We start from the raw sequence: 24,989 nt of genomic DNA, 5'->3' as shown, positions 1-24,989 counted from the left end.
ATTCAGACAAGCCTCTGGCAGGGTTTCCTAGCAGGGAAGTTCTGGGTTAAAGTTGCCGTGTGTAGATGAAGAGCCCCTTGTTGACCCGTCCAGTGAGAGTTACAAATGCTGCTGGCACGCTGTGCGAGCTACTGTGCTGGGAAAGTGCTATCCGTCCCCAGGGATGGCCCACTGTGCCCCCAGCTTTCCTTCCTCTGCTTCTGTTTGGGTGTATAGCACACCCACCTTCCCCCTGCACAGTGATGGGTGGGCAGGAGCCAAGAGAGCTGCTGGGGTGCAGCTGGGAGCCATCCCTCCTTCCAGGCTTTTCTCCCTGCATTTGGTGGGGAGTTCAACCTGCACGAGTGCACCCCAGAGGTGTCCTGCGACACCAAGGTGTGTGCCAGCCTGTGTCACCCCGTGGGGTTCGCCAACCCACCATTGTGCTGCGGAGGGAGGAGCGCTTCCTCTTGGACTGGAGCAGGTAAACCGGGAGACGTCCTGCAAGGCTCCCATTGTTTCACAGCTCGCCCGCTCACAGAGCCCGCCTTCAGCGAGGGATGTTTTGTTTGTCTGTTCTGCCCCTAAATACACGCTTGGGAGCCGTCAAATAAAATCTCAATTAGCTTGCTTACGACATGGAGAGCGGTGTGGGATGCGTTCCCTGGCAGGCTGCTGCCCTTGCTGCAGTATGGGGGGGGACCTGTTGCTCACACCCCACACCCCAGCCAAAGCATCACTGCTGCCCTGGCAGGTTCCCATCACCAGGACACCAGTGCAACTGGACTGCACCCAAAATCCTGGATCCTGACACAAGAGCATCTGTTCTGCTCATGAATCAGCTCAACTCAAATACTCAGGCTTTTTGGGGCTTTGATGTAATATTCAGTGCAAGGCAGCTGCTGCTGCAGTAATTGCCAGGAGCAATCGGTATTGTAACACTTCTCTAGGCCACCTCAAGAGCATCCGCAGGAGAGGTTTTGTTCCTGTTTCACTGCTAGGTGTTTCCCATCAGTCTATCCAAGCCAGAGCTGGTACTCACACCCTCCCGGGCCCTCAACCCCTCATTGCCCAGACCAGCCCTTCTGCCTGCGCAATGGGCTCATCTGATGGAAAAACAGCCCTTTCAGACAACATTTGTTTCAGCTGATCCACACAAGTTGCACACACTTGTACAGTGTGAGAGGTGTGGGGATGTACAGAGCGACAGGGCTGAGATAATCCGTTTTGGTAGCAGCCCTAGTTTGGATCCATCGCTGTGATCACAAACCTCACGTTAGGGGGTGATGCTACGGAAGCTGGGACCCAGACCAGAACCCTCTGGCAACCAAGATGATTAAGGGAGTGGAGCATCTTCCTTATGAGGAAAGACTGAGGGAGCTGGGTCTCTTTAGTTTGGAGAAGAGGAGACTGAGGGGTGACTGAGGTGTTTATAAATATATAAAGGGTGAGTGTCACAAGGATGGAGCCAGGCTCTTCTTGGTGACAAACAATGATAGGACAAGGGTTAATGGGTTTAAACTGAAACATAGGAGGTTCCACTTAAAGTTGAGAAAAAACTTCTCAGTGAGGGTAACGGAGGACTGGACCAGGCTGCCCAGGGAGGTTGTGGAGTCTCCTACTCTGGAGACATTCAAAACCCGCCTGAACATGTTCCTGTGTAGCCTCATCTGGGTGTTCCTGCTCCGGCAGGGGGATTGGACTAGATGAGTTTTCCAATCCCTAGCATTCTATGGTTCTATGATTCTATGACTTTGCCTGAACCATGCTGGAAAAGCAGGACTTGCCACCTAAATCTTCCCTCTCTTCAGCAGCAACACTGAATATTATATTCAAAAGCTTGATGACTAAGCTATTAAGTTTCTCATTGCATGTGAAAAGTGAAAAATAAATAGTTTTGTACAAAGATTTGTGCAATAGAAGAAAAACAAGATTTAAGTCTGATTATCCACTGTGTAAATACACCAGAGTGAAGAGGATGGGACAGATACCTCAACTTTTGGCAGAGATCTGGACCAAGGGAGCTGAAAGAGCAATTCAGGTACCAGGTGACGGCACGAAGCTGTCCCCAGCTGCAATAGGGTGACATGGCAACGAGCCACAGGCATTGGAAAAATAATTCCCCAGGTAGACTGGCTCTGTTTGCACAATGTCTCTGTGTGGATCCCAACACTGATGGGCACCACTGAGCTGTTAGTGACTTGTAGGTAATCCCCACCGTGCGTGTCTTCTGGTGGGTGATGTTTAACTGCTTTTATTCCTGCGCACTTTGCTCATGTGAGAACAGGGAATGCAATGATAAAAAGGCTGGAATAATTTCCCTGCTGGATAGTTTCCATTAATATATTTCTCATTGTATAATGTTGCCATCACTGTACAAAATCTGCTAAGATGCCTTTTAGGAAGACAGAACATTTCTACATAGCCACAGTTAAGGAAGTTGTGTTGCAGAGCAGGCTGGGCTTTGATCGGATACTTTTTAATTGCACTGGATGCGCTTGGGCTTTTGCATGGTATGGATTTCTTTGCCTTTATGTTACAAGGCACCTCATAAATTAAACAGTTGATGTTGTCAAATGCATGCCATTAGCACTCTGAGCAGATAATCCTTTTGGTGGCCTTAGCCGAGTCTATCACAGGGCCTGTCTCCAGATAAGGTCCTGGAAGAAGAACAATGGTGCTCCAAGCTCCCAAGGACCTCCACTCTCTGGTTCTGTGCTTCAGAAGAGAAAAATTATCATTATCTGCATGGCTCTAGCTCCCTTTGAAATGCAGCTATTTTTTACTCATGCATTCCAAGTACTTTTTACATGATATCACCAAGAAACTTGAAACCCCTTTAAGAAGAGAAGGATTTCCTCCAGCCCTACTATTAAAGAAAATGGATAGATCAAGTAGTAAAGTTCAATGACTTACTTAGCATTAAATAAGAGAATAATGAATTGGATTTGTGCGCCTGTTTTTCCTCTGCAGGGAACAGTCAGCCTAGTGGATTTGCATTGCCTTCTGCTTCTGTTCATCAACCTAGGTGAGTTCAAAACACTGCTGCCTTTCTGTGCTCTCCTTTCCCCACTCTCTTGTCACAACTTCAACTATTCGGAGCTTAGCAAACACATCAAAGCCATCCTGACCAGTGAGGAAAACATCCATGGTTAACCTGTGTCCAACGATGACTTGTGGCCTCCTGCATGGACATCTCTATTTTATGCTAGGTAGCTGCAAGTAGGTGATTCCTTACTTAGGGTGGACACTCGTTTCCTACTATTATGAGCCCAGGCTTTAACATCCTTCAAGAGAGACAATATTTCCCCGCTGGATTCACCAAAAACTAGATGGATGTCCAAACCCCTCCTTTGTTTATGGACTTAGCCGAGCGTGCCAGAGGGCTTTTTATTGGGGAAGGAAGGGAGGTGGTGTAGGAGGAAACTATTACAAAGCTATATAACATAAACAGCTTTCTCATGTAAACTCCAAACACTGCTTGGCAAGGAAGATGTTAAAGCTGAGGGGAGGATGGGGGTCTCATTAGGGAAAAGATATAAATAGCAAGTTGGGAAGCCTGGGGAGGGACATGGGGGAAGGGGAAGCAATGAGTTGACCCTGGATGAGGTGGAATCCCCCCATGCTGAAAGCCCTCTGCTGCTCTGCCCTGTGGGTTTGGACCTGGCTCCTCCTTAAGCATCCAAAAATGGGGGAATGCTCAGACAGAAGCCCTGCGTAATCAAGAAGGAGTTGTATTTGTTTGAATTTGAACCTGAAAGGTGTTCAGGTCGCCTGAAGACTTTCTGCAGAGCTAGAAATTGCTGCTGCTTCTGTCTGCTCCTTCTTGCCCCAAACCTTCACTGTGTCCAGCATCTGCCCAGAGTCAGGGAGCTGCTCTCTGCCCACTTGGATGGCCAGAGCAGGATTTCCGTTTTCCTACCAGCCTTGGTGCCTCAGGCTTTCTAGTTTGTTTTTTGTCCGAGTGGGAAATGCATAATGAGAGACTGTTTAAACAACTTATGGTACAAGGAAACTCAGTGGAGTAAAGTACATTATAATTCATTTCCAAGGAAATGATGCACTCTCCAAAAGCACTCCATTCAAGCACTGCAATTTAAAGTTCGGGATAATTGCTGGCCGTCTTCGGTGCTGCCTGCAGCCCTCATCTAGGTCTGAGCATGGTGCATGAGGAGGGCAGGAGTCTGCCAAGATCATCTGTGCTGCTGTCTGGTCTTGCTCTCAGCAGCTGCTCATCAGCAGGTTATTGCAGCTCTTTGCACGCAACGAGATGCTCGATGTGGGCATAACTCTGCTCGTGAAGAGGTGCCAGCCAATGTTATATAAACTCTGTGACAGCGGATATGTTAAGATATACACAAATGTGAACAAGGGCGTTTCCTTAACAATGTTTTAAACCACCCATAGCAGCTATGTGGACCAAGATGACAAAGTGCAGAGAGTGACCAAGCGAAGGAGCATCACCCCATCCCCCAGGCTGCAAGGCTGGTACCTGGGCACACTCGACTGCCTGATGTTCAGGGAACGTCTGGCTGTTAGAGCTGTCCAGACTGCTGGTTTTCTTGCATGGGTGGGTCTGGACAGCCTGGTGCTGCTGAAAGAAAGCCTGGGAGCCACTGAAGCCCCGAAGGAATTCTCTTGTGCTATTTCCAGCCCTACTTTTTAAGATACAAAGGGCTTCAGATCAGATGCATTTCTGGAGCTTATCTGTGTGAATATTTGACTGCTTATTCAAACAGAACAAAAGCCTTCAAACCTTCTGAGGTCCATCCATCAAGAGCCTTATCTCCCCGTGTCACCGCTTGGCTCCTGGCTGCTGCTGCTCGGAGCTTCCCACCACCCCTAGCTCACTTTTCTACGCCAACTTCCCATCTCCCCTCTCTGGGCAGCTTCGCAAAATTATCCGTGGTCACCTCCTTGGCTCCCTGCCACCTCAGTGATGGCCTCATCTCCATGTCCCATGTGTGTAGCCATCTGGGCTATGGCCACAGCCATGACCAGAGCAGAGCATGCTGACTTTACTTGGCCCCAAGAAAGAAGAATATTTGTGGTTTTTTTATAGGATATTAATGAAGCCCAGATAAAGGAATGCAGTCTCCTCTAGCTGAGGTTTGAAGATTGAAATATCCAAGGAGAATATTTCTGATCCCCTCTCTGGTAGCTGCTGCCACCCTCTGGCAGAGGCATCTTTACCACTACAGTCAGGATGCCTGAGGTCTCACGTAGCAACCCTTTTCAGGGGCTCTACCCCTTGGTTGGTGAGCATGGCACGTGAACCACCAAGATGCACAAGGAGCATGGTGAGCTCGCAGTGGGGGCATCAGCAGCCTGAGGGGGTTTCTGGGTGGCTGAAGCAGCTGCACAGTTGTTCTTATGCACAATTTCTACAATGCCTTATTCAGCTGTGTCAGAAGAGCCTTTGCAGGGCTTGGTATTGGGGCCACAGGACGTTTGTTGCTTCAAAGCTGAGCTGGCACAAGAAGTCGTCTGCAGTCCTGCTGTCCTGTCAAAGCTGTGGCCAAAAACAACAGGGTGAAGCCTTTGGAAAGAGCCACCCATCCGCAGTGCAACCGAGTTAAAATGGGGATCTGGCTTGAAACCAGCTTTTAAGCACATCAGGGGTTGAAATCCTGTGCACAATGTCAGGTATCAGAGGTCTCTGCTGCTTGGTACCACCTGGTCTTGGCTTGAATTTACACAAGGTTCAGCATTGAGTGGCCTTTTCCAATGGGGACCATTTTCTTATGGTCCTTTTCATAGCAGAGTCTGACCTGTGGGCTGTTGTTGCTCTTCTCCCAGTGTTTTTAATGTTTTTCTCTGTTTTGATAGTCAGAAGGGTAAAACTAATTCCTATCTCATACATAACAATTAATTTGACTCAATACCAAAAGGATAAATGTACTTTTTATACTGTGGTGTATGATAAGCTATTTATAAATATCATATCACTTCTGGGTCATCTTCAGGGTTTAAAATAAAGTTTAATTTAAACATAATTTTCCAGTGTTGACAGATATGATAAATACTTTTTTGTTCCAACAAAACCTAATTTCGACAATGTTTTGCAAAAACCATCATAAGCTAAGGATTATTCCTTGATTTTTTTGCTTTGTTTGTCTCCGTGTTCCAGTGTTTAGTTTAATGTTACGTTCCACTATAGAAAAAATCATCTGTGACTGCAGTGATTTTTTCACCAAGGCCCCTGCTCAAGGGATGGGAGGATGCCCTTGGGAAGAATGATGGAGAGAGGTGTTAGGTCATTTCACAGAGGCCTTGGGGCAGTCACAGTAACCCTCTGCACTATTAAGGGACTTGCCTTGCAGGTTCGTGGGGGACTAAACGTCACCACTACTGTGAGACACCCTACCTTGAAGAGGCCCAGGACTTTTAATCTGCTGCTGGGACAGCTGTAGCACACATGTTGGCCACAGCCCGAGGTCCCAGGCCTGCGTGACACCTCTGCAGCGTGAGGACAGCAGCAGGTTAGCATTGCTTTAGGGAATCACACGCTTGTGCAATGGCTCAAGACCAGAGGGACCTGTCCCTGGGGATCCAGTGTCACACGGGACCTATTTTACACTCAAACTCCCTCACTGTAATCATGCCCACTGGTGTGAAGATGGTGGCCACCTCCTCCTCCCCTCCAGAACATCTCTCTTCCAAAAGCTCTTTCTCAGGCTTCAAGACTGGTGGCAGAACCTTGGGGCACCACTGCAAAGCCCTGTGGCAACTTTAGACAATTCAGCTAAAAGTGATGTTCAAGGCAATCCCAAAAGCAAGCCAAACAAAAGGGCACAGTGGGACAAATTTCATGTCTGGAGGGTGAGGTTAAGCAGAAGACCTCCATCTACAGGAGCTGAGCTGAGTCCCTCCAAAATCTCTCTGGACCTTCTCTGGTTTTCCTGCTTTCCCATGTAAACAGCTCTGAGGAAGATCTGTTTTTCTGTAATGAAACGTTTTCATTCTGCAGTAAAATAGCTCTTACATCAGCTGCCATTGTATTGCGGATGCACAGGCTGCACAACAGAGCCCTTGTAAGGTATGTTGTGAGGTGAGTGGGTCAGATCCCGAGCTTGAACAGCAAAAGTACAAGGAACAATGAGGAGGAAAACCAACTTGTTTTAAAGTGCTTCAAGGCTGCTGTCTATCTTGTGAGCCTCACAGCTTGCAGCCCATGCTTCTCAAACCACCTTCCTGTTAGACAGCCAAACAAGAGACGATGCTATTTGGAGAGCAAGTCTGCATGCTAGAAAATTGTAAACTCTGATGCTTGTATTCACATGGACTGGCCTCCACTTGCAAGGAGCCTCCAGCTGCTTTGCTGAAATTACTTGGGAAAGGGGCATCCACATCCAGAAGCAGGGGAAGGTCTTCTGGTAGGTTGCCATGTTGCTTAGGCTGCTTTCATGGTGATACCGAGGGGTCATTACCTGGTGCAGGCAGCTACGATAATCCATTCCATGGGAACAGGTGCTGGAGGATAATCCTGCAGTTTTTCTTGGTTATGGTTCAGTTCAGTCACTAAGACTGAGCAAACAGGATTGTCATAGCAGCATATCAGGATATGAAGTTATGGGTGTTGCATGTCTGTGGCTCTGCGGACATTTGTTTCCAAGGCAGACACTGGCTTTGCTGAGCAGCCTGCCCCAGCCAGGGCAGCGGGTGAGTGGCTGAGCCGTTGGCGTTGAAGGGTTTTGCTGGCTGGCTCCTGTGGGCCACGCTCAGATCTACACTGTGCACCACAGGGATGCAAAGCCCGTGGTCTCTACAGCTCTCTTGGAAAGACGCTTTCCCTGGCCCCTCAGTTGCTGATGGGATGGAGACTGCCTGGCCATACATCACATGGAGGAATCACTCCAAAGGCTGGTCTGGGCCAAGGAACTGGTGGAGGTGCTGAGGAAGGACAAGGGGCTGGGCTGACAGACTTGCTCTGGAGGGAAGCCTTGAGGCACTGCAGACCCCCCTGGGGTTTACACTGAACCAGGCCCCCTGACTCTGCAAAGCTTCAGAGCGAGTCTGTCCCTGTGTAAGTGTGGGCTCATGCCTCCAGAAGACTTCAATGTATCATCAGGTTTTCTTTAAAATCACTGGAGTTCTGCACTCATCCGTTCCCTCTCAGTCCTCCTCTACAGCTCTTAGAGACCAGCATGCACCCTGGTGACACCCCTTGCTATGCAAAGTCAGCACCTCTCTGTTTCCATTTTACCACCTTTTGCTTCTGCTGATAACAACACTGAGCACTCCCCCACCCCCAGCAATTCCCTTCTCCACCAGCAAAGAAAGATGACACATAAAGTTCATGGCACCAGCCTGTACAGTGTCTGTGCCCAGACGTCTGCTCCCCTTGACTGGTTTGCTTTAGGACTTAGCTGACACCTGATTTCAGTAACAGCAAAGCAATTGAGCTTGGTTTCATGGCTTTGTGGCAATCTTGGCTTGAAGCTGCTTTAAATAACAAATTGCAAAATAACCATATGTGTACAGAGATGAATACCAAACTGCAGGAATAGGAACTAGTGACGTGCAGCTCAGGAAGGCTTGTTAAACCTCCAGTTTGTAGCCGTGCTGATAAGGCAGTTTCCAAGAAGTTGCCCAGCCCTTAAATTCTAGAAACTCTCTCTTCCCAGGTCAATAACCTTTTATGGAGTGAATCCTGGTGTCATCCTACAAGCAAACACGGTCCAGGCAGGACATTCTGCAAGTGATATGAGAAAGAGGAAAACACGTTGCTAAGAAGGGGTCCAGAAACCTTCTGGGGTAGAAAACCAATGCACACTGTGAAAAGCACATTTGGTAATTCTGATAGTTGGTAAAGCACAAGAAACCATGCTTCAGCTTCATTCTTCTTTGGCCACATCTTCTCCTTGACTGAAAGGGGATGGAGGTGGCATTAGCAGAGCTGCCGCTCTGCCCTTCCTGCGCTCTGCAGGCTGCAGCCCTGCCAGGCTTGGACTCCATCCAAGGGCTCCCCTCTTCCCAGGGGAAGCAGGGCTCTGCACCCTGGCCACCCCGACACCAGCTCCCTTGCAGGTCCTCTCCCTGCTTTTCACCAGCCTTTGCTTCAGGCACGAACAGAGGCTCCTTGGAGATAAGGTTTTCCATAACATCCTGCAGCTCTGTTAGCAAAAATGTTCAGTGTGGCCCAAGATGGGGCTGATTACACTCAGTTGTTCAGTTCCCTCATTTCATCGGGATTTTTTAAAACATCTCATGCAGGTGCAGGAGTTGACACAACAGAGCATGCACCGTGTTAGAGTCCATCCAGCTTGTGTGTAAACAATGCTAATCCCTTTTTTAAACTCTTAGGAGTTGTTTCATAAACACAACATATTTTGATTAATTTCCAAATCATGTGCCATTTCCTCAGCAGGCCTGGTGATGGAGGAGCTGCCCTTGGGGACAGGGCTGCATCCCTGCATCCTGCAGAGCAGACCCAGGTCCCCAGCAGCAGAGCCAGGCAGAGGCTACCACCTGCTGGATCTTTCTCTTTGAATCCCTGCTCCCAACCTCCCCACAATGACATTTACTGATGGTGCAGACCACTTTCTGGGCAAATGCAGAAACGCTGTGTGCTGAGCATCATGGCACAAACCCCTCTCGCCAGCTCTTCATCAATAACAGAGCTATAGAGATGTGTGCAAGCCGTGCAAATGGTGAGGATGCTCAGTGAGTAGCTTTGTGGGCCTGACCTGTTCATTGCTCGTTTGGGGTCTGATGTGTTTTCTAGAATCTGGGTGTGCTCTCTTCCTTGCTGGCCCTGCAGAACAGGGGCACCTTTCTGAGCAGAGGCAAATTGCCGGAGTTTTGCTGAATTGGGGAACCTGACATTTCCCCATTGAAACTCACTTCTACCAAAAAAAAAAGAAATTACTCTTCCAACAGTGCTTAAGAAGGGGGAATAAAATTCATGAACACTGGATGGACACCTGTATGAATTTGTGTGGATCTCACCCTTGTGTGGGGAGTCTTGGGCATCTTCACAGGAAGTGGGGCTGCTTTCTTGAGGGTGCAGGACCTGGCCTGTGTAATCCAGGCAACCCAGGGACATGTTTGTCCCACTCAGGGAGCTCAGCCAAGTGACTCCTGTAGCTCACCCTGATTCCTGCAGCCTTAAGATTAAGGGACTTGGCCCCTGCTTTAGATGGGCAGATTTTGGGGATCTTGGTGGGCTGAATGCCCACTGCTGCCAGCTAGCCCAGTGGTGCTTGTGGTGTTGCAGCATGTGCATTTCTGAGGCAGAGACTTAGTTTTTGCACTGAGCATGATGAATGCTATCAGTGTGATTTCCTGATCTAGGTTTTCTTAGATTGACCCGCTCTTCTGAGCTGTCCTGAACGTCAGCAGGCCGTGCTAGCTCGCACCTACAACACATCAGGCCTCAGCTGCCCAATTAGCCAGGCTCTGGGAAGGTCTCTGGAAGGACTCCAATGGCCTCAAATAGGAGTTGCCTCATGCCCCATGAGATCAAAATGTCTCTGCATATGAAAAAATATTGTGGAAACTGTGTCATTCATGCACAAAAGCCGCACTTCAAACTTTATCACATAAAATACATAAAATTGTAAATGGAAAGAAAAATTGCTTGAGGCCTGATGCACATTAAAATTGCTGGCCTGTGAAAAATGTCCCTTCCCATAAACACAGATATTTCCTGGGGTCTGGCACGCTAGTAGGCATCCACAGCTAGAAAACTTGGACTCTTTCTGCACTCTTCAAACCACTTGTTTCTCATTTCTGGGCTGATCCCTCGTCTTGCCAAGAGTGACCCAGAGCAAACGCTTATGATGAAGTTATCACTATGAGGCGATGTGCCAGCATGATAGGTGTGCTCCAGGACCTCATAAATACAGCAGCAGCACCAGAGAGTGATGCCCGGGGGCAGAGATGGGTGCTGAGAGCAGCCCATGCACAGCCTGCAGCACTTGGCCTGCTTAGGTCTTTGTGGGAGGTCTTACTTTGTGGTCCCATCCTGCCCCACTGATGCTGGTCAGGCTTTGACCATGATGCTCAGCTATGCGGAGTCCCTGCAGTTTCCACAGGTGCTATCTGCGGCTTGACCGTATTCCAGGAATAGCTGATTGCCATGGCCCAGGGAGCAGAATTTAGCATATCACCTTGAGGAAAAGTGCAGAGGATTGATTGTTATGCATAGCAATGCAACTCTGAGGGAAAAAATGAATTCATGTAGGTATTAACCATCAATTTGTCATACAGCCTCTAAAGGCAGCTTCTGATGCTCTGAAGTGTTCAGTGAAAAGCAACAGATGCTTCTGCATCTCCTCTGGCTTCTCCGAAGTTCTTCGGCACTGGCAGCAGGTGACTGCCACCATGGCTGTTTGCTGCTCAGCAAATGGGAGAAGCCATGATGGTGACTGCAAGTGGCTCTGTCCTCTGGTCTGGGGCCGTGAGGTAAATTGTAGCTCAGCCTTTCCCCCTGTGCCGTGGTTCCCCCCTCGGGCAGGAGCACTGGGGACTGACTGCACTGCAGAAGTGCCGTCTGTCTCATATAGGCTGGACATGAAGCACTTTCCATTTATTGCTCTGCCATGCCTCACTACCGCCTCCCTGCAATGCCTCTGTGGCACACAGGTCCCACCTCACACCCTCCAGCATCTGGGCCTGAATGCAAACACATTCACGCTTCAAGCAAGAGTCAAGTGTAATAAACCATCTGCACCATTTGTCCACTATCACAAACAAATTATCCTTTTTTTTTTCCCAAAAAACACATTCAGTTCAGGCCAGCCAGTCACACTGTACAAGCCCATTGCTGATCCACAAGCCTGCAGAGTGTGGGAGCTGAGAGGGCTGACGGGCTCTCATGCTCTCCTGCCCCGGTCTTATGGGATAGCTGTGGAATGTGGCTCAGCTAACTGGGCTGTACGGGTTCCCTGCTGGAGCATGTTCCCCCAACTGACATCAGGAGACATCCAGCTGCAATGACTAAGCTCTTCTTACATTCCAGAAACCCAGCAAGTAAATGTTTCTTGAAAATGAGCTAGTGTTTTGTCTTGGGAGAGGAGTAAACCATCAGCTTGGTTGCTTTTGTGCAGGGGGTAAAGCTTCTTGGGAACCCATGGGGCACCAGACAGTAACATGAGCATCTCTCTTGCATGCCTTCCCAGCTCGTCTCTCCTCCTTTGATGGGTTTGGAATAAGCTCTGGAGGTCCAACTGCGGAGAGTAATGATGTGTGAAAGCTCACTTTCATTTTTCACTCTACTTTTTTGGAAGGTGGAACATTTTACAGTTGACAGTACCATGCTAAAGCCATATGAGGCAAGCAACTATTTTTAACCAGATGGAGACTATCTGAGAGTCTACTGCTGAATCATTTCAGAAGAAATCATGAGATCCAAAAGTGGTGCTGGAGGGACAGGAGTGGAAAGGCTTTTATCGTGTACTTGTTCCAATAGCTGTTCAATTACTTCAGGACTATGATGATGACTATCTGAAAGTGCCTGTGGGGTCACTTCAAGCAGTGACTGCATTTTACAAATGCTTCTGCTTTGGGAGAGAGGCAGGTTAGAGCAGCTTGAGAGGCCGCCTGTGCTTGCTAACCCCCTTCACACCCTGCACCATGCAGGGTGAACCATGCCAAATGGCAAAAGGCACTTGAGCTTCTTGGCACAGCCCTTCTCTGAGCCCCCATCACCCCGTATCAGCTGGCTACCATACATTGAATGCTTGTGGGACCACAACCTGGGGTGAGAAGGAGAAAGGGTGGCCTCAGCCCTGACAGCCAAAAGTGCCATTTCTCCCTCCTCTGCCCATGCCAGTACAGAGGTGGCACTTCAAATAATGTGAGTTTGCCAAGCAAAACCAAACTTGTGGCTAAACTGAGGAATTTTCTTCCCATTTTCTTTGTCTAACTTACCTCAGACTCACAGCAACACCCCTTCTCGCTGGAGGGACAGCAGCTATGGACCAAGGCAGGTCCTCACACAAGCAAAGGGAGAGCTAGAAAGTCAGGCTGAGTTACAACTGCCCAACAGGCCATAACCCAAATCATGTTACAAGCTAATCAGCATGATCGTGTGAATTAATGCATAGCCTATTCATACCCACAAGGGTGCTAAACATGTGCACTGTGTTTACCTTTGTTCTGAAGTTTGTGGTTCCATTGCATGTGCAACCGAGTATTTGGCCTTGGAGCTGAGCTGGGAGTCCATGTAGAAATGTATCACTGCTGGGGCACATTGTGGTGCCACACCAAGGGCTGGGAGGAACGTTTCTGCCTTCAACCCTGCTGCGGTCTGTGAGGCTTTGTGATCTGCACCATTTTCCCATTTTGCAAGGGGAAATCAAACCACCTAGTTTGGTACTTGGTCACTGGCCTGTCTTCTCAGAATCATTGAAACCATGGTGGGACACATCAGCCCCCTTTAGACCACTTTCTTGCTCTGATTTCACAGAAGGTGCTGCTTCTGGGTTCCTCTGCATTGAGAACAAAAGTCGAACCCTGGCCTGGGTTTGCACTGCAGTATGGCTGGGGCAGAGCTTGTGAAGGTGACACCAAGACGTGATGGAGTGGTCCTGTGTCTGCTTGTCATGCAACAAAACATAGCATCTTACTTTTGGAGAGATTGGAAAGTTCAAATGAACTCTTCCTCTGCCAAGCCATCAATATCTTTCACAGGAGTGAGTGCATAGCAAGAGTAGTTTTAGCTGGCAACCTGATGGCAGCCTCAAATGTTGGCCATTGTAGGTAGGTCGCAGCTCCCTCCAGGGCCTCTGCAAACATCCTAAATGTGAGCTATAAGACCAGGTGGGCTTTCTGGCTGCAAGGACCCACAAGAAAATTTAGCCAAGGGGATAGGATACACCACCTTTAAAAAGCCACCAGGGCCAGTGTCTGCAGCATGGGGTACAGAGCTCAAAATTAATGATCCTTGAAATCAGTTGTCTTTAAAATCAATTGCAAAGTGAAGGGAAAGCAGTGGAGCATGCTGAGACCTCCACCAACCTCTGCACAAAGAGCCCTGGCTCCATGTTGGGTTGTTATAGCTGTGACCGTAGCTGTCGCTTTGTGGTTTTGCTCTCTCTGTGCAATGGAAAGAAGTAGAAGTGGGGCTTGCATCACTACCCGTGATGCTAAACACAGTGCAAGCTACCAAGCTCACACGTGTGGTCTACGGGGCACTGGAAATGGGAGACTTGCATCTCCTGTGGGACTTGGCTCCCACGTGGGATGTCCATCCCTGGAGAGGTCCAGAACTGCCCCTCCAGACCCACCTCTTCTCCCTTTCCCCCTGGTTATTTCTCATCTCACCAGTCCTCCCAGGACAGGGCTGTGGGGAAGGGACAGCCCCCTGCCTGTCACCAGCCCCCCCAGCTGGGGGACTCTGCAGCTGCCTGAAAAGCTGACCTGGGCCTTTCACTTGAGGAAACGTGTGGTTCAGCTGATGCCACCGATCTGCATCCAGCATGTTCACGCTTGCACAGCACGCGTGGCTTGTCCTGTCCCCATGCCTTCCACCTTGAGTAATGGGGCCTGACGCCTGTATTTTTCCAGAACACAATCTCTTCAGATCAAATTAATTCTGTGATTTCCATCTGCTTCCTCCTCTGCATAGATGATGAAGACTTCCTGAAGCTAACGGCCAAGCTTACTCAAAGCTGGGACATTAAAATTAATCTTTTGTTCTCAGGTATGTTCTGTCGCCTGATGACTCTGGGTGCTAGCAACTTCTTGCCCACAGACCCGCAAGTCCCAAAGCTGCAAGCAAAGAGACATTTTAGGGGGAGAAGAGGAGGGCAGGGCAGGGTGTGAAGTGACTTGTTTGTGGGTTCGAGCCTGCCTGGAGGCTCACACTGAAAGGTCTTTGCTGAGAGCCTCCCTGTTGAGTCGCTGCCTGCGCGTGGGTCCATTCTGGGGTGCAGCACGAGCATCCTCAATTGAGCCTGCAGCCACATGCCACTTTCCCTGTCCCAGGGTGGGGCAGGTGGTCACTCAGGCCCTTCTGAGGCCATGGTAACTGAGGGCTGTGGTTTAAAACACCAGATGATCTCTCCTTCCCAGTTTGAGGAGGTGCGTGCTGAATAGGATGTTTGCCCTAGCAACACTGTGTCCTGTAGGTCCTCTTTGCATTAAGAGGAACTGAGATTTTGATGGGAACATCTTGTATTGTGCATGCATTTCCCTTCTCCTGCTTATCAGGGGTTGCATCAGGTTGCTTATATTAAAGTCTAAAATACAGATGAAGCTGTGAAGCATGAATCATAAATGCTGCTCATCAGTAGATACGCCAAAAGCACATCCTGTTAATAAAGGGTATTGGATGAATGAAATACCTTTTACACCCTGACAAAAACATTTTTGTTCACTGCTTTTTAGCAAAATACAGGGCTGGATCTGAGCCAGGATGTTTATATTTTTGTGGGGGTCTACATTTGCATTTTTGAATGTCTAGTCTATAACCTGACTGATTGCTAGTGTAAATAGTGGTGGCACCACAAAACTTTCATAGCCTGTAAAAGGCATGGAGCAGAAGCTTAGAGAGCACAGTTTGCACCTGTCTCCCACCCGCAGTGCAGCCACCAGTACTTATGTTACAGGTAGGACCTCTCTTGGTGAGAGATCAAGCCCTTGGTGAAGTGTATTCCTTCTTTCTTTAAAAGAAATGCTAATCATGTCCTTATCCAGCTTTCTGTTTGAGCAAGATGTAGTGTCCTGGTGCTGAGCTGCAGCTTTCTTGGCTTGCCCTGCTCAACAGGTGAGTCTGTTCTGGTGGGATATTTGAGTGCGGTGAATTTTAAACTAATTAGTTAAAAACTTACAAACCTGAGCATGCAGTCTTCATGCTTACTTCAGTATCACTCTGCAGGGACAGGCCTGGCTGATGCTTTCAGTAAGGTTGAGTCCCTCTTTCTAACACTGTTTTTACTTGTGTTTGCTTTTGTGTTTTCTTGCCTGCCAGTTGGGAGGTCTACATCCCTGTTACACAAGCCAGTGTTGTCAGTGTTTTCCTCCTTGATTGTTCTGCGTGTAACTTGGATTCCACTAGCAGAATTTAGATTATGTCACTGCATTATTTTAACGCTGTTTTTCTTGGCTGCAGGTTTGATTTTCTTGGCACTGTAGTTAGGGCATCTTTGCAGACGCGTACACTTGCAGCTGCACACTCCGTTTCCCGTTTTGTGCACCTTGCGCTCACCTCGGCAAATCCAAATTGCAAAGTACTTATTTTGCAATCCTTTCCTTGCTTGTTCCCAATGGCTAACACAGTTTATCTTTCCCTCTAATTTTCATCCTTCAGTACTTATCTTGGACTAAAAATGTCCTTAAACTACATGAAATGACACCGGGGCAAGCGTGGTGCGTGCCATACTTCCCACCAAATTTTGACAAACTTTTGGCCTCCAGGAACCTAATAGCAAGCTAGGAATGCAAGCAACATGCTGTCCTCATGACTCCTTGTTGTAAGATGTAGGAAGAAACAAGAAAAATATTGGCCTAATGATTTTTCCTTGAGAGAGCAGTACTGGAAGTGCAAGGTTTGACTCGGGGGACAGTTTCTGTGCTGCTGCTGTGTCCTGCTCCTTGGTGGAAATGGTCCACAAGCGGTTGTGAAGCTGAGGAAGGTATGGCAGGGGCTGGGTGTCTGGCTCCTGTGCAGCAGCAAATGCTCAGGAGCACAGAGAAGAAAGACGAGAAGTGAAAATTGATGGGAGTTCAGAGCCGCCACACAGCCCAGCACAGGCAGATGTTTCCCAAAGTAAATATGATTGTGCAAGCCATTTCTGTGCCACGTTGCCAAACAGAGCCAGACTTTTTCTTTTTCATAGATATCCACTCAAAAGTGCATATTTTGGATGCCCTGGGGTGGAACAAGGAGAAGTTAAGCTCGTGCTGTCAGCTGTGCTCCAGACCTGGCCTTGCAGCAGCCCGAGTTCGTTCTGCAGAGTTGCAAGGCCATGGTGCACCGAAAGTCGGGTTTGTCCTTGTGCCTAGATGACCTTTCTAAAGAATACGCTTCTTTTTCTTCCCCAATCTCGTAGCCTTTCACAGCTAGCCAGTCCCCAGCCCCTGTACTTTGTTTCCGTGTATTACAGACAGGTCAGCCTGAGGTGCCGGGGGAGCAGCTGGGGAGGGTTGAGCTGAGGGCAGCGCTGGGCAGGGGGAGCACCCATGGGAGCTGCTTCCATGCTTCTTCTCCATGGTCTTGTACACCTGACTGGCCTGTTTTCCAAAACTGTAATTAATGGTGCCCAAGCCACGCTTGCCTCCCTCTGAAACCCACCAAGGGCACAAAAACAAACTTAACCAGGGATTTTTGCTTGTTTGTTTTTGCAAGCACCATGTTTTCAGCAATAAAGTTTTTGTTCAGACCTGGCTTCCGTGTGTCACAGACCAGCCCAATTCCTCACTTCACAGGCAAATTGCAGGTATGAAAGTCCCACAGGCGAAAGGCTCATTGCAGGGTCTGCTCCAGCTCGCTGACAGCACAAGCTGGGTTTTTTGCTCCCTTAGAAGCAGATTTTCACAACATCAGTTAACACAGCCAGGTCTGGTCTCTCTCCAGGGAAGACTGGCTCCTTTTCCAGTGCTGCCTCACCTCCTCCAGCTGACTCCATCCCCGGCAAAGGCTTTGCTGAGCTGATGAGCCGGCAGGGCGGTAAGGGAACGGGAGACCCTTCAAAGTCCCTGTGCTGTTGCATGTATCAGATCCCTGGTGGCCAGAAGATCGAAAAACCAAAAGAACCATCTCATGTTGGAAAACATATGATTTTTTCATCTTTATATATACACGAGGGACCAGCTGACCACCCCGGCAGAGGGGCACCTCGCTGGTCGCAAGGTGCCAGCACGAGGGACGGTGTCTGGCCAGGAGCGGCTCCTCCGAGTCCCAGTCCAGCGCAGGAGCCTGCGAGGCTGCTCTGAGTCACCCTTTGGAAGGGCTTCGCTTCCTCGCTCTCCGATCCAAGGCTGCTTTCTTGGCAGAGGCTCCCTCCGCAGTCAGTGGTAAACTCGCCGCTTTGCTTGGTTGGTTTGGGTTTTTTTCCAGTGTTTGCTCTGATACACAATTAATTAAACATAAGTGCCTCCATTTATTGCCCTCCAGAGAAGCCCTGCTGGCTTGCATGTCCTGGTCTTTGGGGACATTCCTATTGTTTCAGCCACCGCCAGAGCCAAGGAAAGCTAAATCACGCTCTCCTTCGGTGCGAAGGGAAGCAGCTCACCCACCACTGTGCCTCAACATGGCTTGTGGCTGCCCGAACCTTTTCTTTCATGAGAGACACGCTGCAGTGGATTTGGCATTACAAGGTGACCACAACCAGTAAGGTCTGGGCTCTGCCACCAACCCAAGCAAGGTCAAATCAGTTTGAAATAGTTGACCGGTCTTTCACCATCAACAAGCAGCCTCAGAAGATTGCAAGGGTAGTCTGAGAGAGGGAAATGATTTGACGTAATTCAGGTAAAAAAGAATTGTAATCTGCAAGCCTCGTGTTACAGGCTCACTGCCAAAACAGTCACATCTTTTTTCCCAGGGCTTCACCTGCTGAGGAGCAAAGGGAACTTGATCCAACCTGTGTTTTGTCAGGTCCCGGTTTAGAGGAGCACCTACATTTTGAAGTGTCAGTGCGGCAGCCCATCTCAATGCATTTAGTGTCAGGATTGCGTGGCCCAAGAAAAACCATGAGGACTTCAAAGCATGAGGTCTGGGGCCACTGGTACTCAGACCGATGGCTGCTCACTTCACCAGATCAGTTTATGAAGCTTTGCTATGCCACTCCTCGCTGATGGAAAACACCTGATTGGCACCAGCTGGATCTTTCTAGAGCCCAGAAATGTCTGATTAGAAGTCTGATAATAGCCAAGTGAAACAAGGGGCTGTGGATGCTGGGGGAGGGTTCACCTGGAGCCACACAGGGGCTTCACTGCCAGATGTCCTGGCATCGAGGAGATGTGTCCCTGCAGCACGGAGGATGTGGAAGCTGTGTAGCCATCTCGCAGGTCACAGCCTGACGTTGCCAGGGCGAACAGATATTCCTTGCTTTGTCTCAAAGGCAAAGTGACCTGCAGTGGGTTGGAGCTGCTTGAATGCTTGGACTAGATAATAATAATAATAATAATAATAATAATCTCCAGATGACCCTTCCAACCCCAACTATTGTGTGATTCTGTGATCACTGGGCAGCTGCATATGGTGAAGAGCCCTACAAAACCTGAAGGCCAGAGGATTTCCTGACTATAAGACACCCACCAGTGCACAACAGCAACAAACACATCTAATGGCATATTTATGAACATCAGATGAGAACAAGTTGCTCAGCAGCACTCTTATACTGCAAGTTACATTCATGCATACAAAAATCTTGCAAAACTTGGCACGGACCCACTGTAGTTTAATGCAAAATAGTTTAAAAACAAACCACAAAAGCAAAACCCCAACCATACCTCTCTATTAAGAAAAGAAACCTCTTAAAAGAGCAGGAAGGGTGAGAAAAATAGCAGCGCTGATTTCCTCTTTCGCAGTTAGCTAGAGAAGTGAACTGCTGGCAATGGGTGATATATTTATTACCCAACAGCCCCAGTACTCAACCAGCTTGCTTCAGGCCCAAGTACTTCACACCGCCGTGCTGTGAGAACCCGCCCTCTGCAAATACAGTTGTGCCACATCAGCCTGAAATAGACACCGATCTGTAATATGGGGTAGGAAGTTGTTCACCAGATGACTACTTGTAAATAACCACCAAAGCCAAGATTTGTACGTGAAGAAGTTTACCTTCAGGCTGTTGTTTCCAAATAGCAGCGCTAAGTACTTGGGGAGCACAAATAAACCTTGATTTTGGCCACATCTGTCAGCAGCAGTTGTATCTGTGGAAAAGGCTGCGAGAAAAACGGTGAACTGCAAATCAAAGGGTCATTCAAGTAACAGTAACAAGAAAACTTACTGATCCCACCCTGATCCTGGGAAGCTAGTGGTAGTTCACCATTAAATTTCAACAGAAAACAGGACACCTTCACTCACTTAAAGTACTGAGAGACATACTAGAATAAACTCTGTAAATTATCCCCATCATGTTTTTTTTTTCCATTGTTCTTTCCCTACAATCAGGTTGCAAGGGCGGGACAGCCCACACAAACAGATCCCCATATTTTTAACACGGGCATAGCCACAATGAACAGCCAGCAATCTGACAACACTGCTTTTTATTTATTTTTTTAAACAACAACATTATGGCTAAAAGCCAAACTACATTAGGTCTCCGCAAGGGAATAAAAAAAATGGATGAATGAAACATGTCCCAAACGTGAAGCCGTGGCCAAGGGAACCAGCCCTTGCTATGGGGTAACAGGTTTGTCAAATTTACATGACACAGGTGAAAAGAGGACACCAGCAGAGGCCACTTACTGAGAACGGCATAAGGTCACAGCAGCATATAGGCAACACTTGGCTACCCACAGCAGCATATAGGTAACACTTTGCTACCCACAGCATATAACATGCAATTCTAACAAAATCTCAGAAACAGGTTCTGTTAGCAATTCTTAAACTGGAAACATATTCTACTAGCATTCTAGCATTATAAGATTTGTCTAGCTAGCAAAAGAAACTATGTAAGATCACTTGGAAGAGATTCACCTACCTGTAGAAATTGTCATTCTGCCACCGAGATGGTTTTGACCCACTCTTTTGGAAAGGCAAACCTGCACAGAAAATGAACCAGTCTTGACAAAAATCTTGATGGTTTACTGGCTACAGGAGGCTGCTTCCTACAACACACCGTCACCCATCCTCCGGATGGAAAAGCCTCACCCGTTCCCAGGAGACGAAGTCCAGTACGAAAGGTGTGCAGCCTCTTGTCCCCAGCTTTGGCAGCAGTCAATCAGCAAAGGGACAAACCACAGACCAAACCAGGCTTTCACACATTTGTATGTTTATTATTTCAAAGTGCAATATATACATAATGTATAGTGGTCTCTTCAAAAACTTTATACAGAAACAGGTATCTACAAAATTAAATCAATAGACAATCTGTGCCTAGACAGACAACATACATACATATATTGGAAGATTCAACGTAGTTTCGGTTATAACACAAAAAAGGGAAGGAAACACCCATTCATCTTGGAAAAGCTCTAAATATCACCCAGCTCCCCCTGCAACGCAGCTTTCTGCCCTGTGCCAGTTTCAGGTTGTTGTGAAGACACAGTAAATCTGATTTCTGGTGCCACCTACTGCTGACATTGACCATCACACTCATTTCCACGGACACTGGGGAGGGTGAAGGCTCATTTGGACAGACGTCGTCCTCTGAACCCCCTCCTAGATTCGAATCTCTGCAACATGTGGGAAACCCAGCTTTACACTCGATTTAGTGGAAGCCAGAGATTTTATTTTTAACTTTTAAAAAATTTTTCAGTCATGAACCAAAATATTGTAATGAAAAACATTTCAAGAGAGTAACTTCAGTTTTATTAGCTGGAGATACAACACACTTTGCCAGCAACAAGATGAAAACACATCGAGGAACAAATTGATTTCCACTGGTTTCTGCAGACCAAAATTAAAAATATTGCACAAGTCTATGCAGCAAAACACCAATGATTTCTATAAAATCATAATAAAATGGTATTCTTCAGTTCAGAGGCTCTGGCTTTAGACTGTGACAGTGACTTTAGACTTTAGACTGTGACTTTACAGAGGCTGGAAAAGCATAGGCAGCTTTCCTGTAGGGCCTCTAACAACATCTGGATGTGCGATGTTTGAATTAAAAAGAGCACCCTGAGTATTTAAGAAACAGATGTTTAAGCCTGTAGGGCACAACTAGCTACAAGCTTGGAATTTTCCAAAGCAGCCTATGGCAATTACATCTCTAATGGACACTGAGTTCCAACGAGAGGGATGTAGCTAACTGCCCCAGGCTGCCTTCAAAACTAGTTTACCAGTTTATCTCTAAAATTCAGTTTATTTGAAGACAGTTTTCAATCTCAGGTTCACAACGTGAAGTTTTCCGAAACAAGGGTAAGTGAAACGCGATTCCTACACAGGCCTTGCTCCCACCCTGCACCAGATCCTCCCCCATGTGAACCCTCTGACCCGAACACACCTTCGCACAGGAACCGTTCTCGTGATGTGCACCAACAATATTACGCTCCCGACAATCTGCCCCATGGCAACAAGGTGTCCTGGCAGCCTCTGCCACTCAGGAATGAGGAACATTGTTAAGCAAAGCTCCTGGCTGACCCTGCTATGTACTCCTCACATTCTGGGCTAACTGGAGTGAGTCATTTGCCAACGTGCAAGCTAGAATGAAATTTTCATCTCTACCAGGTATGTTTAAAATTACGCCTGTAGAAGATGACTTTGGTCCATGAAAATAACATGCACAATAAACAATTTGATGTTTTGGCTGCTTTGTGTGTCTCTGTTACCAAGGAAATAAAAAGTGTGAGAAGCTAGTAGTGCTGCAGAGAGGGAGCAGCATTTCCAGGAGGGCAGGAGGACAGCTAAAGGGGTTTCTCAAATAACTTAAAAGGAGAAACAATCATCCCAAAAAGAAATAAGAATTTCCACAATGTCATTGCACTTATTCCATCTGCGCCACACCTCTCCTTCATTCACATTGTACACCTGGAGAACATACATTAAATGATTACAATATTAACATGGTATCTAAAATACTGGAGTCATTCAGCTGAATGCCTGAAAATATCCAGAGATCTGGTAAGCTAAAGCGTGTAAACACAAATGTACAAGAGCTAAGCTATGTTTTGACATGCAAATTGTTCTAAACATTTGCTTTCAGCAGGTCAAGTTCAGCCATGAACAACCACCTGTTCAGACCCTGGAAGCTGGTGACAAACCTGTTTCAGCACAGCCAGGTATTTTCCTCTTCACATCACTTAAGACAACAGTAAAGCAGAAGTAGTTCCATGACTGGACTGCTCCAAATTCCCTAACGCTGCAGGTAACTCTCAGGAATTACAAAAATATATGTATAAAAACCCACCCAGACTAAAGGCTCACAGTTTCTACAATGCTTGGTCAGGTTTTAAATGATTTGTTTCCACGCTCCCTTTCTAAAGAAATACTTAATCCTTAGACACTGAAGGGACCTGCCATCCACGACTCCTGAAGCTCCCTGGACCACAAACCAGGTCTTGATCCCACACGGGCTTTCAGAGATGCCCATCTTTAAAGTAAAAAGGAAGCCTCAATGTCTTGAATCAAACTCCTCAAACCAAATCGGGCCCGTTTGCTCAGTTTGGTTCATTACAAAGCTCACGTGACTCGGTGAAAACAGAATACGCTTCCCTAAGTCACACAGATGCTCTGAGAAATTATCCTCCTGTGCACTGCTGGATTCGGGCCCCTTGTTTTGTGTACGAGGCAGCAAATGGTGCCTGTGGTAAGACAGATTCCCCCCTCCCACCCCCAAGGATCCTTTCAATTAAAATAGCTAACGCATTGCTATTGTAAATGTACACTGAATCTTTTTGCATCACAAGAGGAAGTTCAAGTATTTAATAAAAACCCAAAGTATCTATTTACACTGTGATCTGGTCAATTCATTTTTGGTCAAAAGGCAATAAATCTACACATTTACTGTTGAAGTAGAGATATTTCAGATCCTGTAAATTACTTATCCTGGAAATAAAATGTGAATATGATGTTGTGACTAAGTGGAATCTTGTCACCTTGATACTCTTCCTCCATCACCCTCGCAGCCACTGAAGGACTCAGTAAAAATTCTCAGTTCATGCCACTTTGACCAACTAATTCTTCACCACAGTAAAATTAAGGAGTTGCACAGATTTCTGTGCCACTTTCATAGTCCAACCAATAGCTTAAAATCGCATTTAGATGTATTGCCCATTTCTTCCCATGACTTTCACTGGCTGGTGTAGCCACAGTTAATGAGAAAACTTAATTAGCTTCTATTTGTCTTTGAAAATAGATTTTCTGATTATCTGAAAACAGATGCAATCATGATGTCTACCTGTATATTTGTAACAGTGAGCGGTTAAAACTCCTACCTTTTAAACGCTGTTAGTTACACAGAAGGCTGGAGAACTTTATTAATCAATTATCTGATATCAGACTTGTTTAGATTCATCCGTCTAAAGATCAAGGGTTTACAGGATTTGTTCAATTGACATGTTTCAACTACACGTACTCAAAACTGAGTCAGAAATCTTCTTAATCCCTTAGTTTTACTGTTGTTTCACTTCTTTTGAAGAAAAAAACTGACCAATTGAACTTTAATCTAAAGCAGAATATACACAATTTCACAGCCTCCTCTTAAAACCCCAAATTTTGTGACAAAGCATTTTTCCATGCTTATGTCAAAATGATTAATCAACCTAAGTATCAGAAATAATATGAGAGAAAGGAAGTAACGTCTGAAAACCCTTAAAGCTCAGTAACACTGGATATGTTCAACAGTAACTAAGACATAATCGGTTTTATTTTTTCAAGCTCCATCATTAAGACTGATTAATTACACAGTGCAGAAATCAAAATCTCACTGCAACTCACTCAAAACATAGTATGCGCTGCAAAGCATCTGCATGTCATTTCAAATAGAAGTTTTAGATAAATGTAGTGTGTAGTAAAACCCAGCAGCACCGCAGGCTGGCACTGGGTAGACAGAACCACGGCGATGCCAAACCCTGCAGATCTCTCACACGAGTAAGCCTGTACGGTTAAAGGCTATAGATGCAAAACACCAGATGCTTGTGCTGGCAGGCAACGGAATTTCAGGAAAAATGTGAAAAACTGGTCTGCAGCACCTGCCTTTTCTGCATCTTCATGTTGGCTGTTCCATAAAATTTTTAGTTATGTCTGCTTTATTCTCTGTTCCAGTTCATGCTTGTGTTTAATAAGCCGTTCTATTTCTGTTCCTAGAGTCTGAAGGTTTTCCTTTGGGGAAAAAAAAAAGGATAGGGTAAGTTATACAAGGAAAATGAGTCACTCAGCACAAAATGCACCAATATGTTAAAATTAGTGTTTATGTCAGCAGGTTGATACCTTCAAACATCCAGAACAAGCACAAATG

At 47.0% G+C, this 24,989-nt stretch overlaps 2 protein-coding genes across 10 annotated transcripts in view; one reads left to right on the top strand and one right to left on the bottom strand.

The window, feature by feature from the left end:
* Positions 1-20,707, top strand: part of ADRB1 (adrenoceptor beta 1) — a 28,898-nt gene extending 8,191 nt beyond the window's left edge. The window contains exons 2-5 of one of the 6 annotated variants that reach the window (XM_065066963.1): positions 2,953-3,007; positions 14,555-14,629; positions 15,625-15,694; positions 17,504-17,581. In XM_065066963.1, coding sequence (XP_064923035.1) covers positions 2,953-3,007; positions 14,555-14,629; positions 15,625-15,647 — 153 coding nt within the window. In that variant the 3' untranslated portion in view covers positions 15,648-15,694; positions 17,504-17,581. Of the gene's footprint in view, positions 1-2,952; positions 3,008-4,031; positions 15,270-15,624; positions 15,695-17,503 lie in introns of those variants that run through there. The other 5 variants (XM_065066960.1, XM_065066961.1, XM_065066965.1 and 2 more) reach the window with 5 other exon arrangements.
* A 140-nt stretch (positions 20,708-20,847) lies between these two features.
* The window catches only part of CCDC186 (coiled-coil domain containing 186), a 37,889-nt gene continuing 33,747 nt past the window's right edge, over positions 20,848-24,989 (bottom strand). For all 4 annotated transcript variants that reach the window (XM_065066957.1, XM_065066958.1, XM_065066956.1 and 1 more), the window contains one exon: positions 20,848-24,853. In XM_065066957.1, coding sequence (XP_064923029.1) covers positions 24,770-24,853 — 84 coding nt within the window. In that variant the 3' untranslated portion in view covers positions 20,848-24,769. The remainder of the gene's footprint in view (positions 24,854-24,989) is intronic.

This window comes from Columba livia, chromosome 6, assembly GCF_036013475.1.
Source record: "Columba livia isolate bColLiv1 breed racing homer chromosome 6, bColLiv1.pat.W.v2, whole genome shotgun sequence".
In the NCBI taxonomy this organism is placed as follows: Eukaryota; Metazoa; Chordata; class Aves; order Columbiformes; family Columbidae; genus Columba; species Columba livia.
This window is presented reverse-complemented; position numbering and strand designations above follow the sequence as displayed.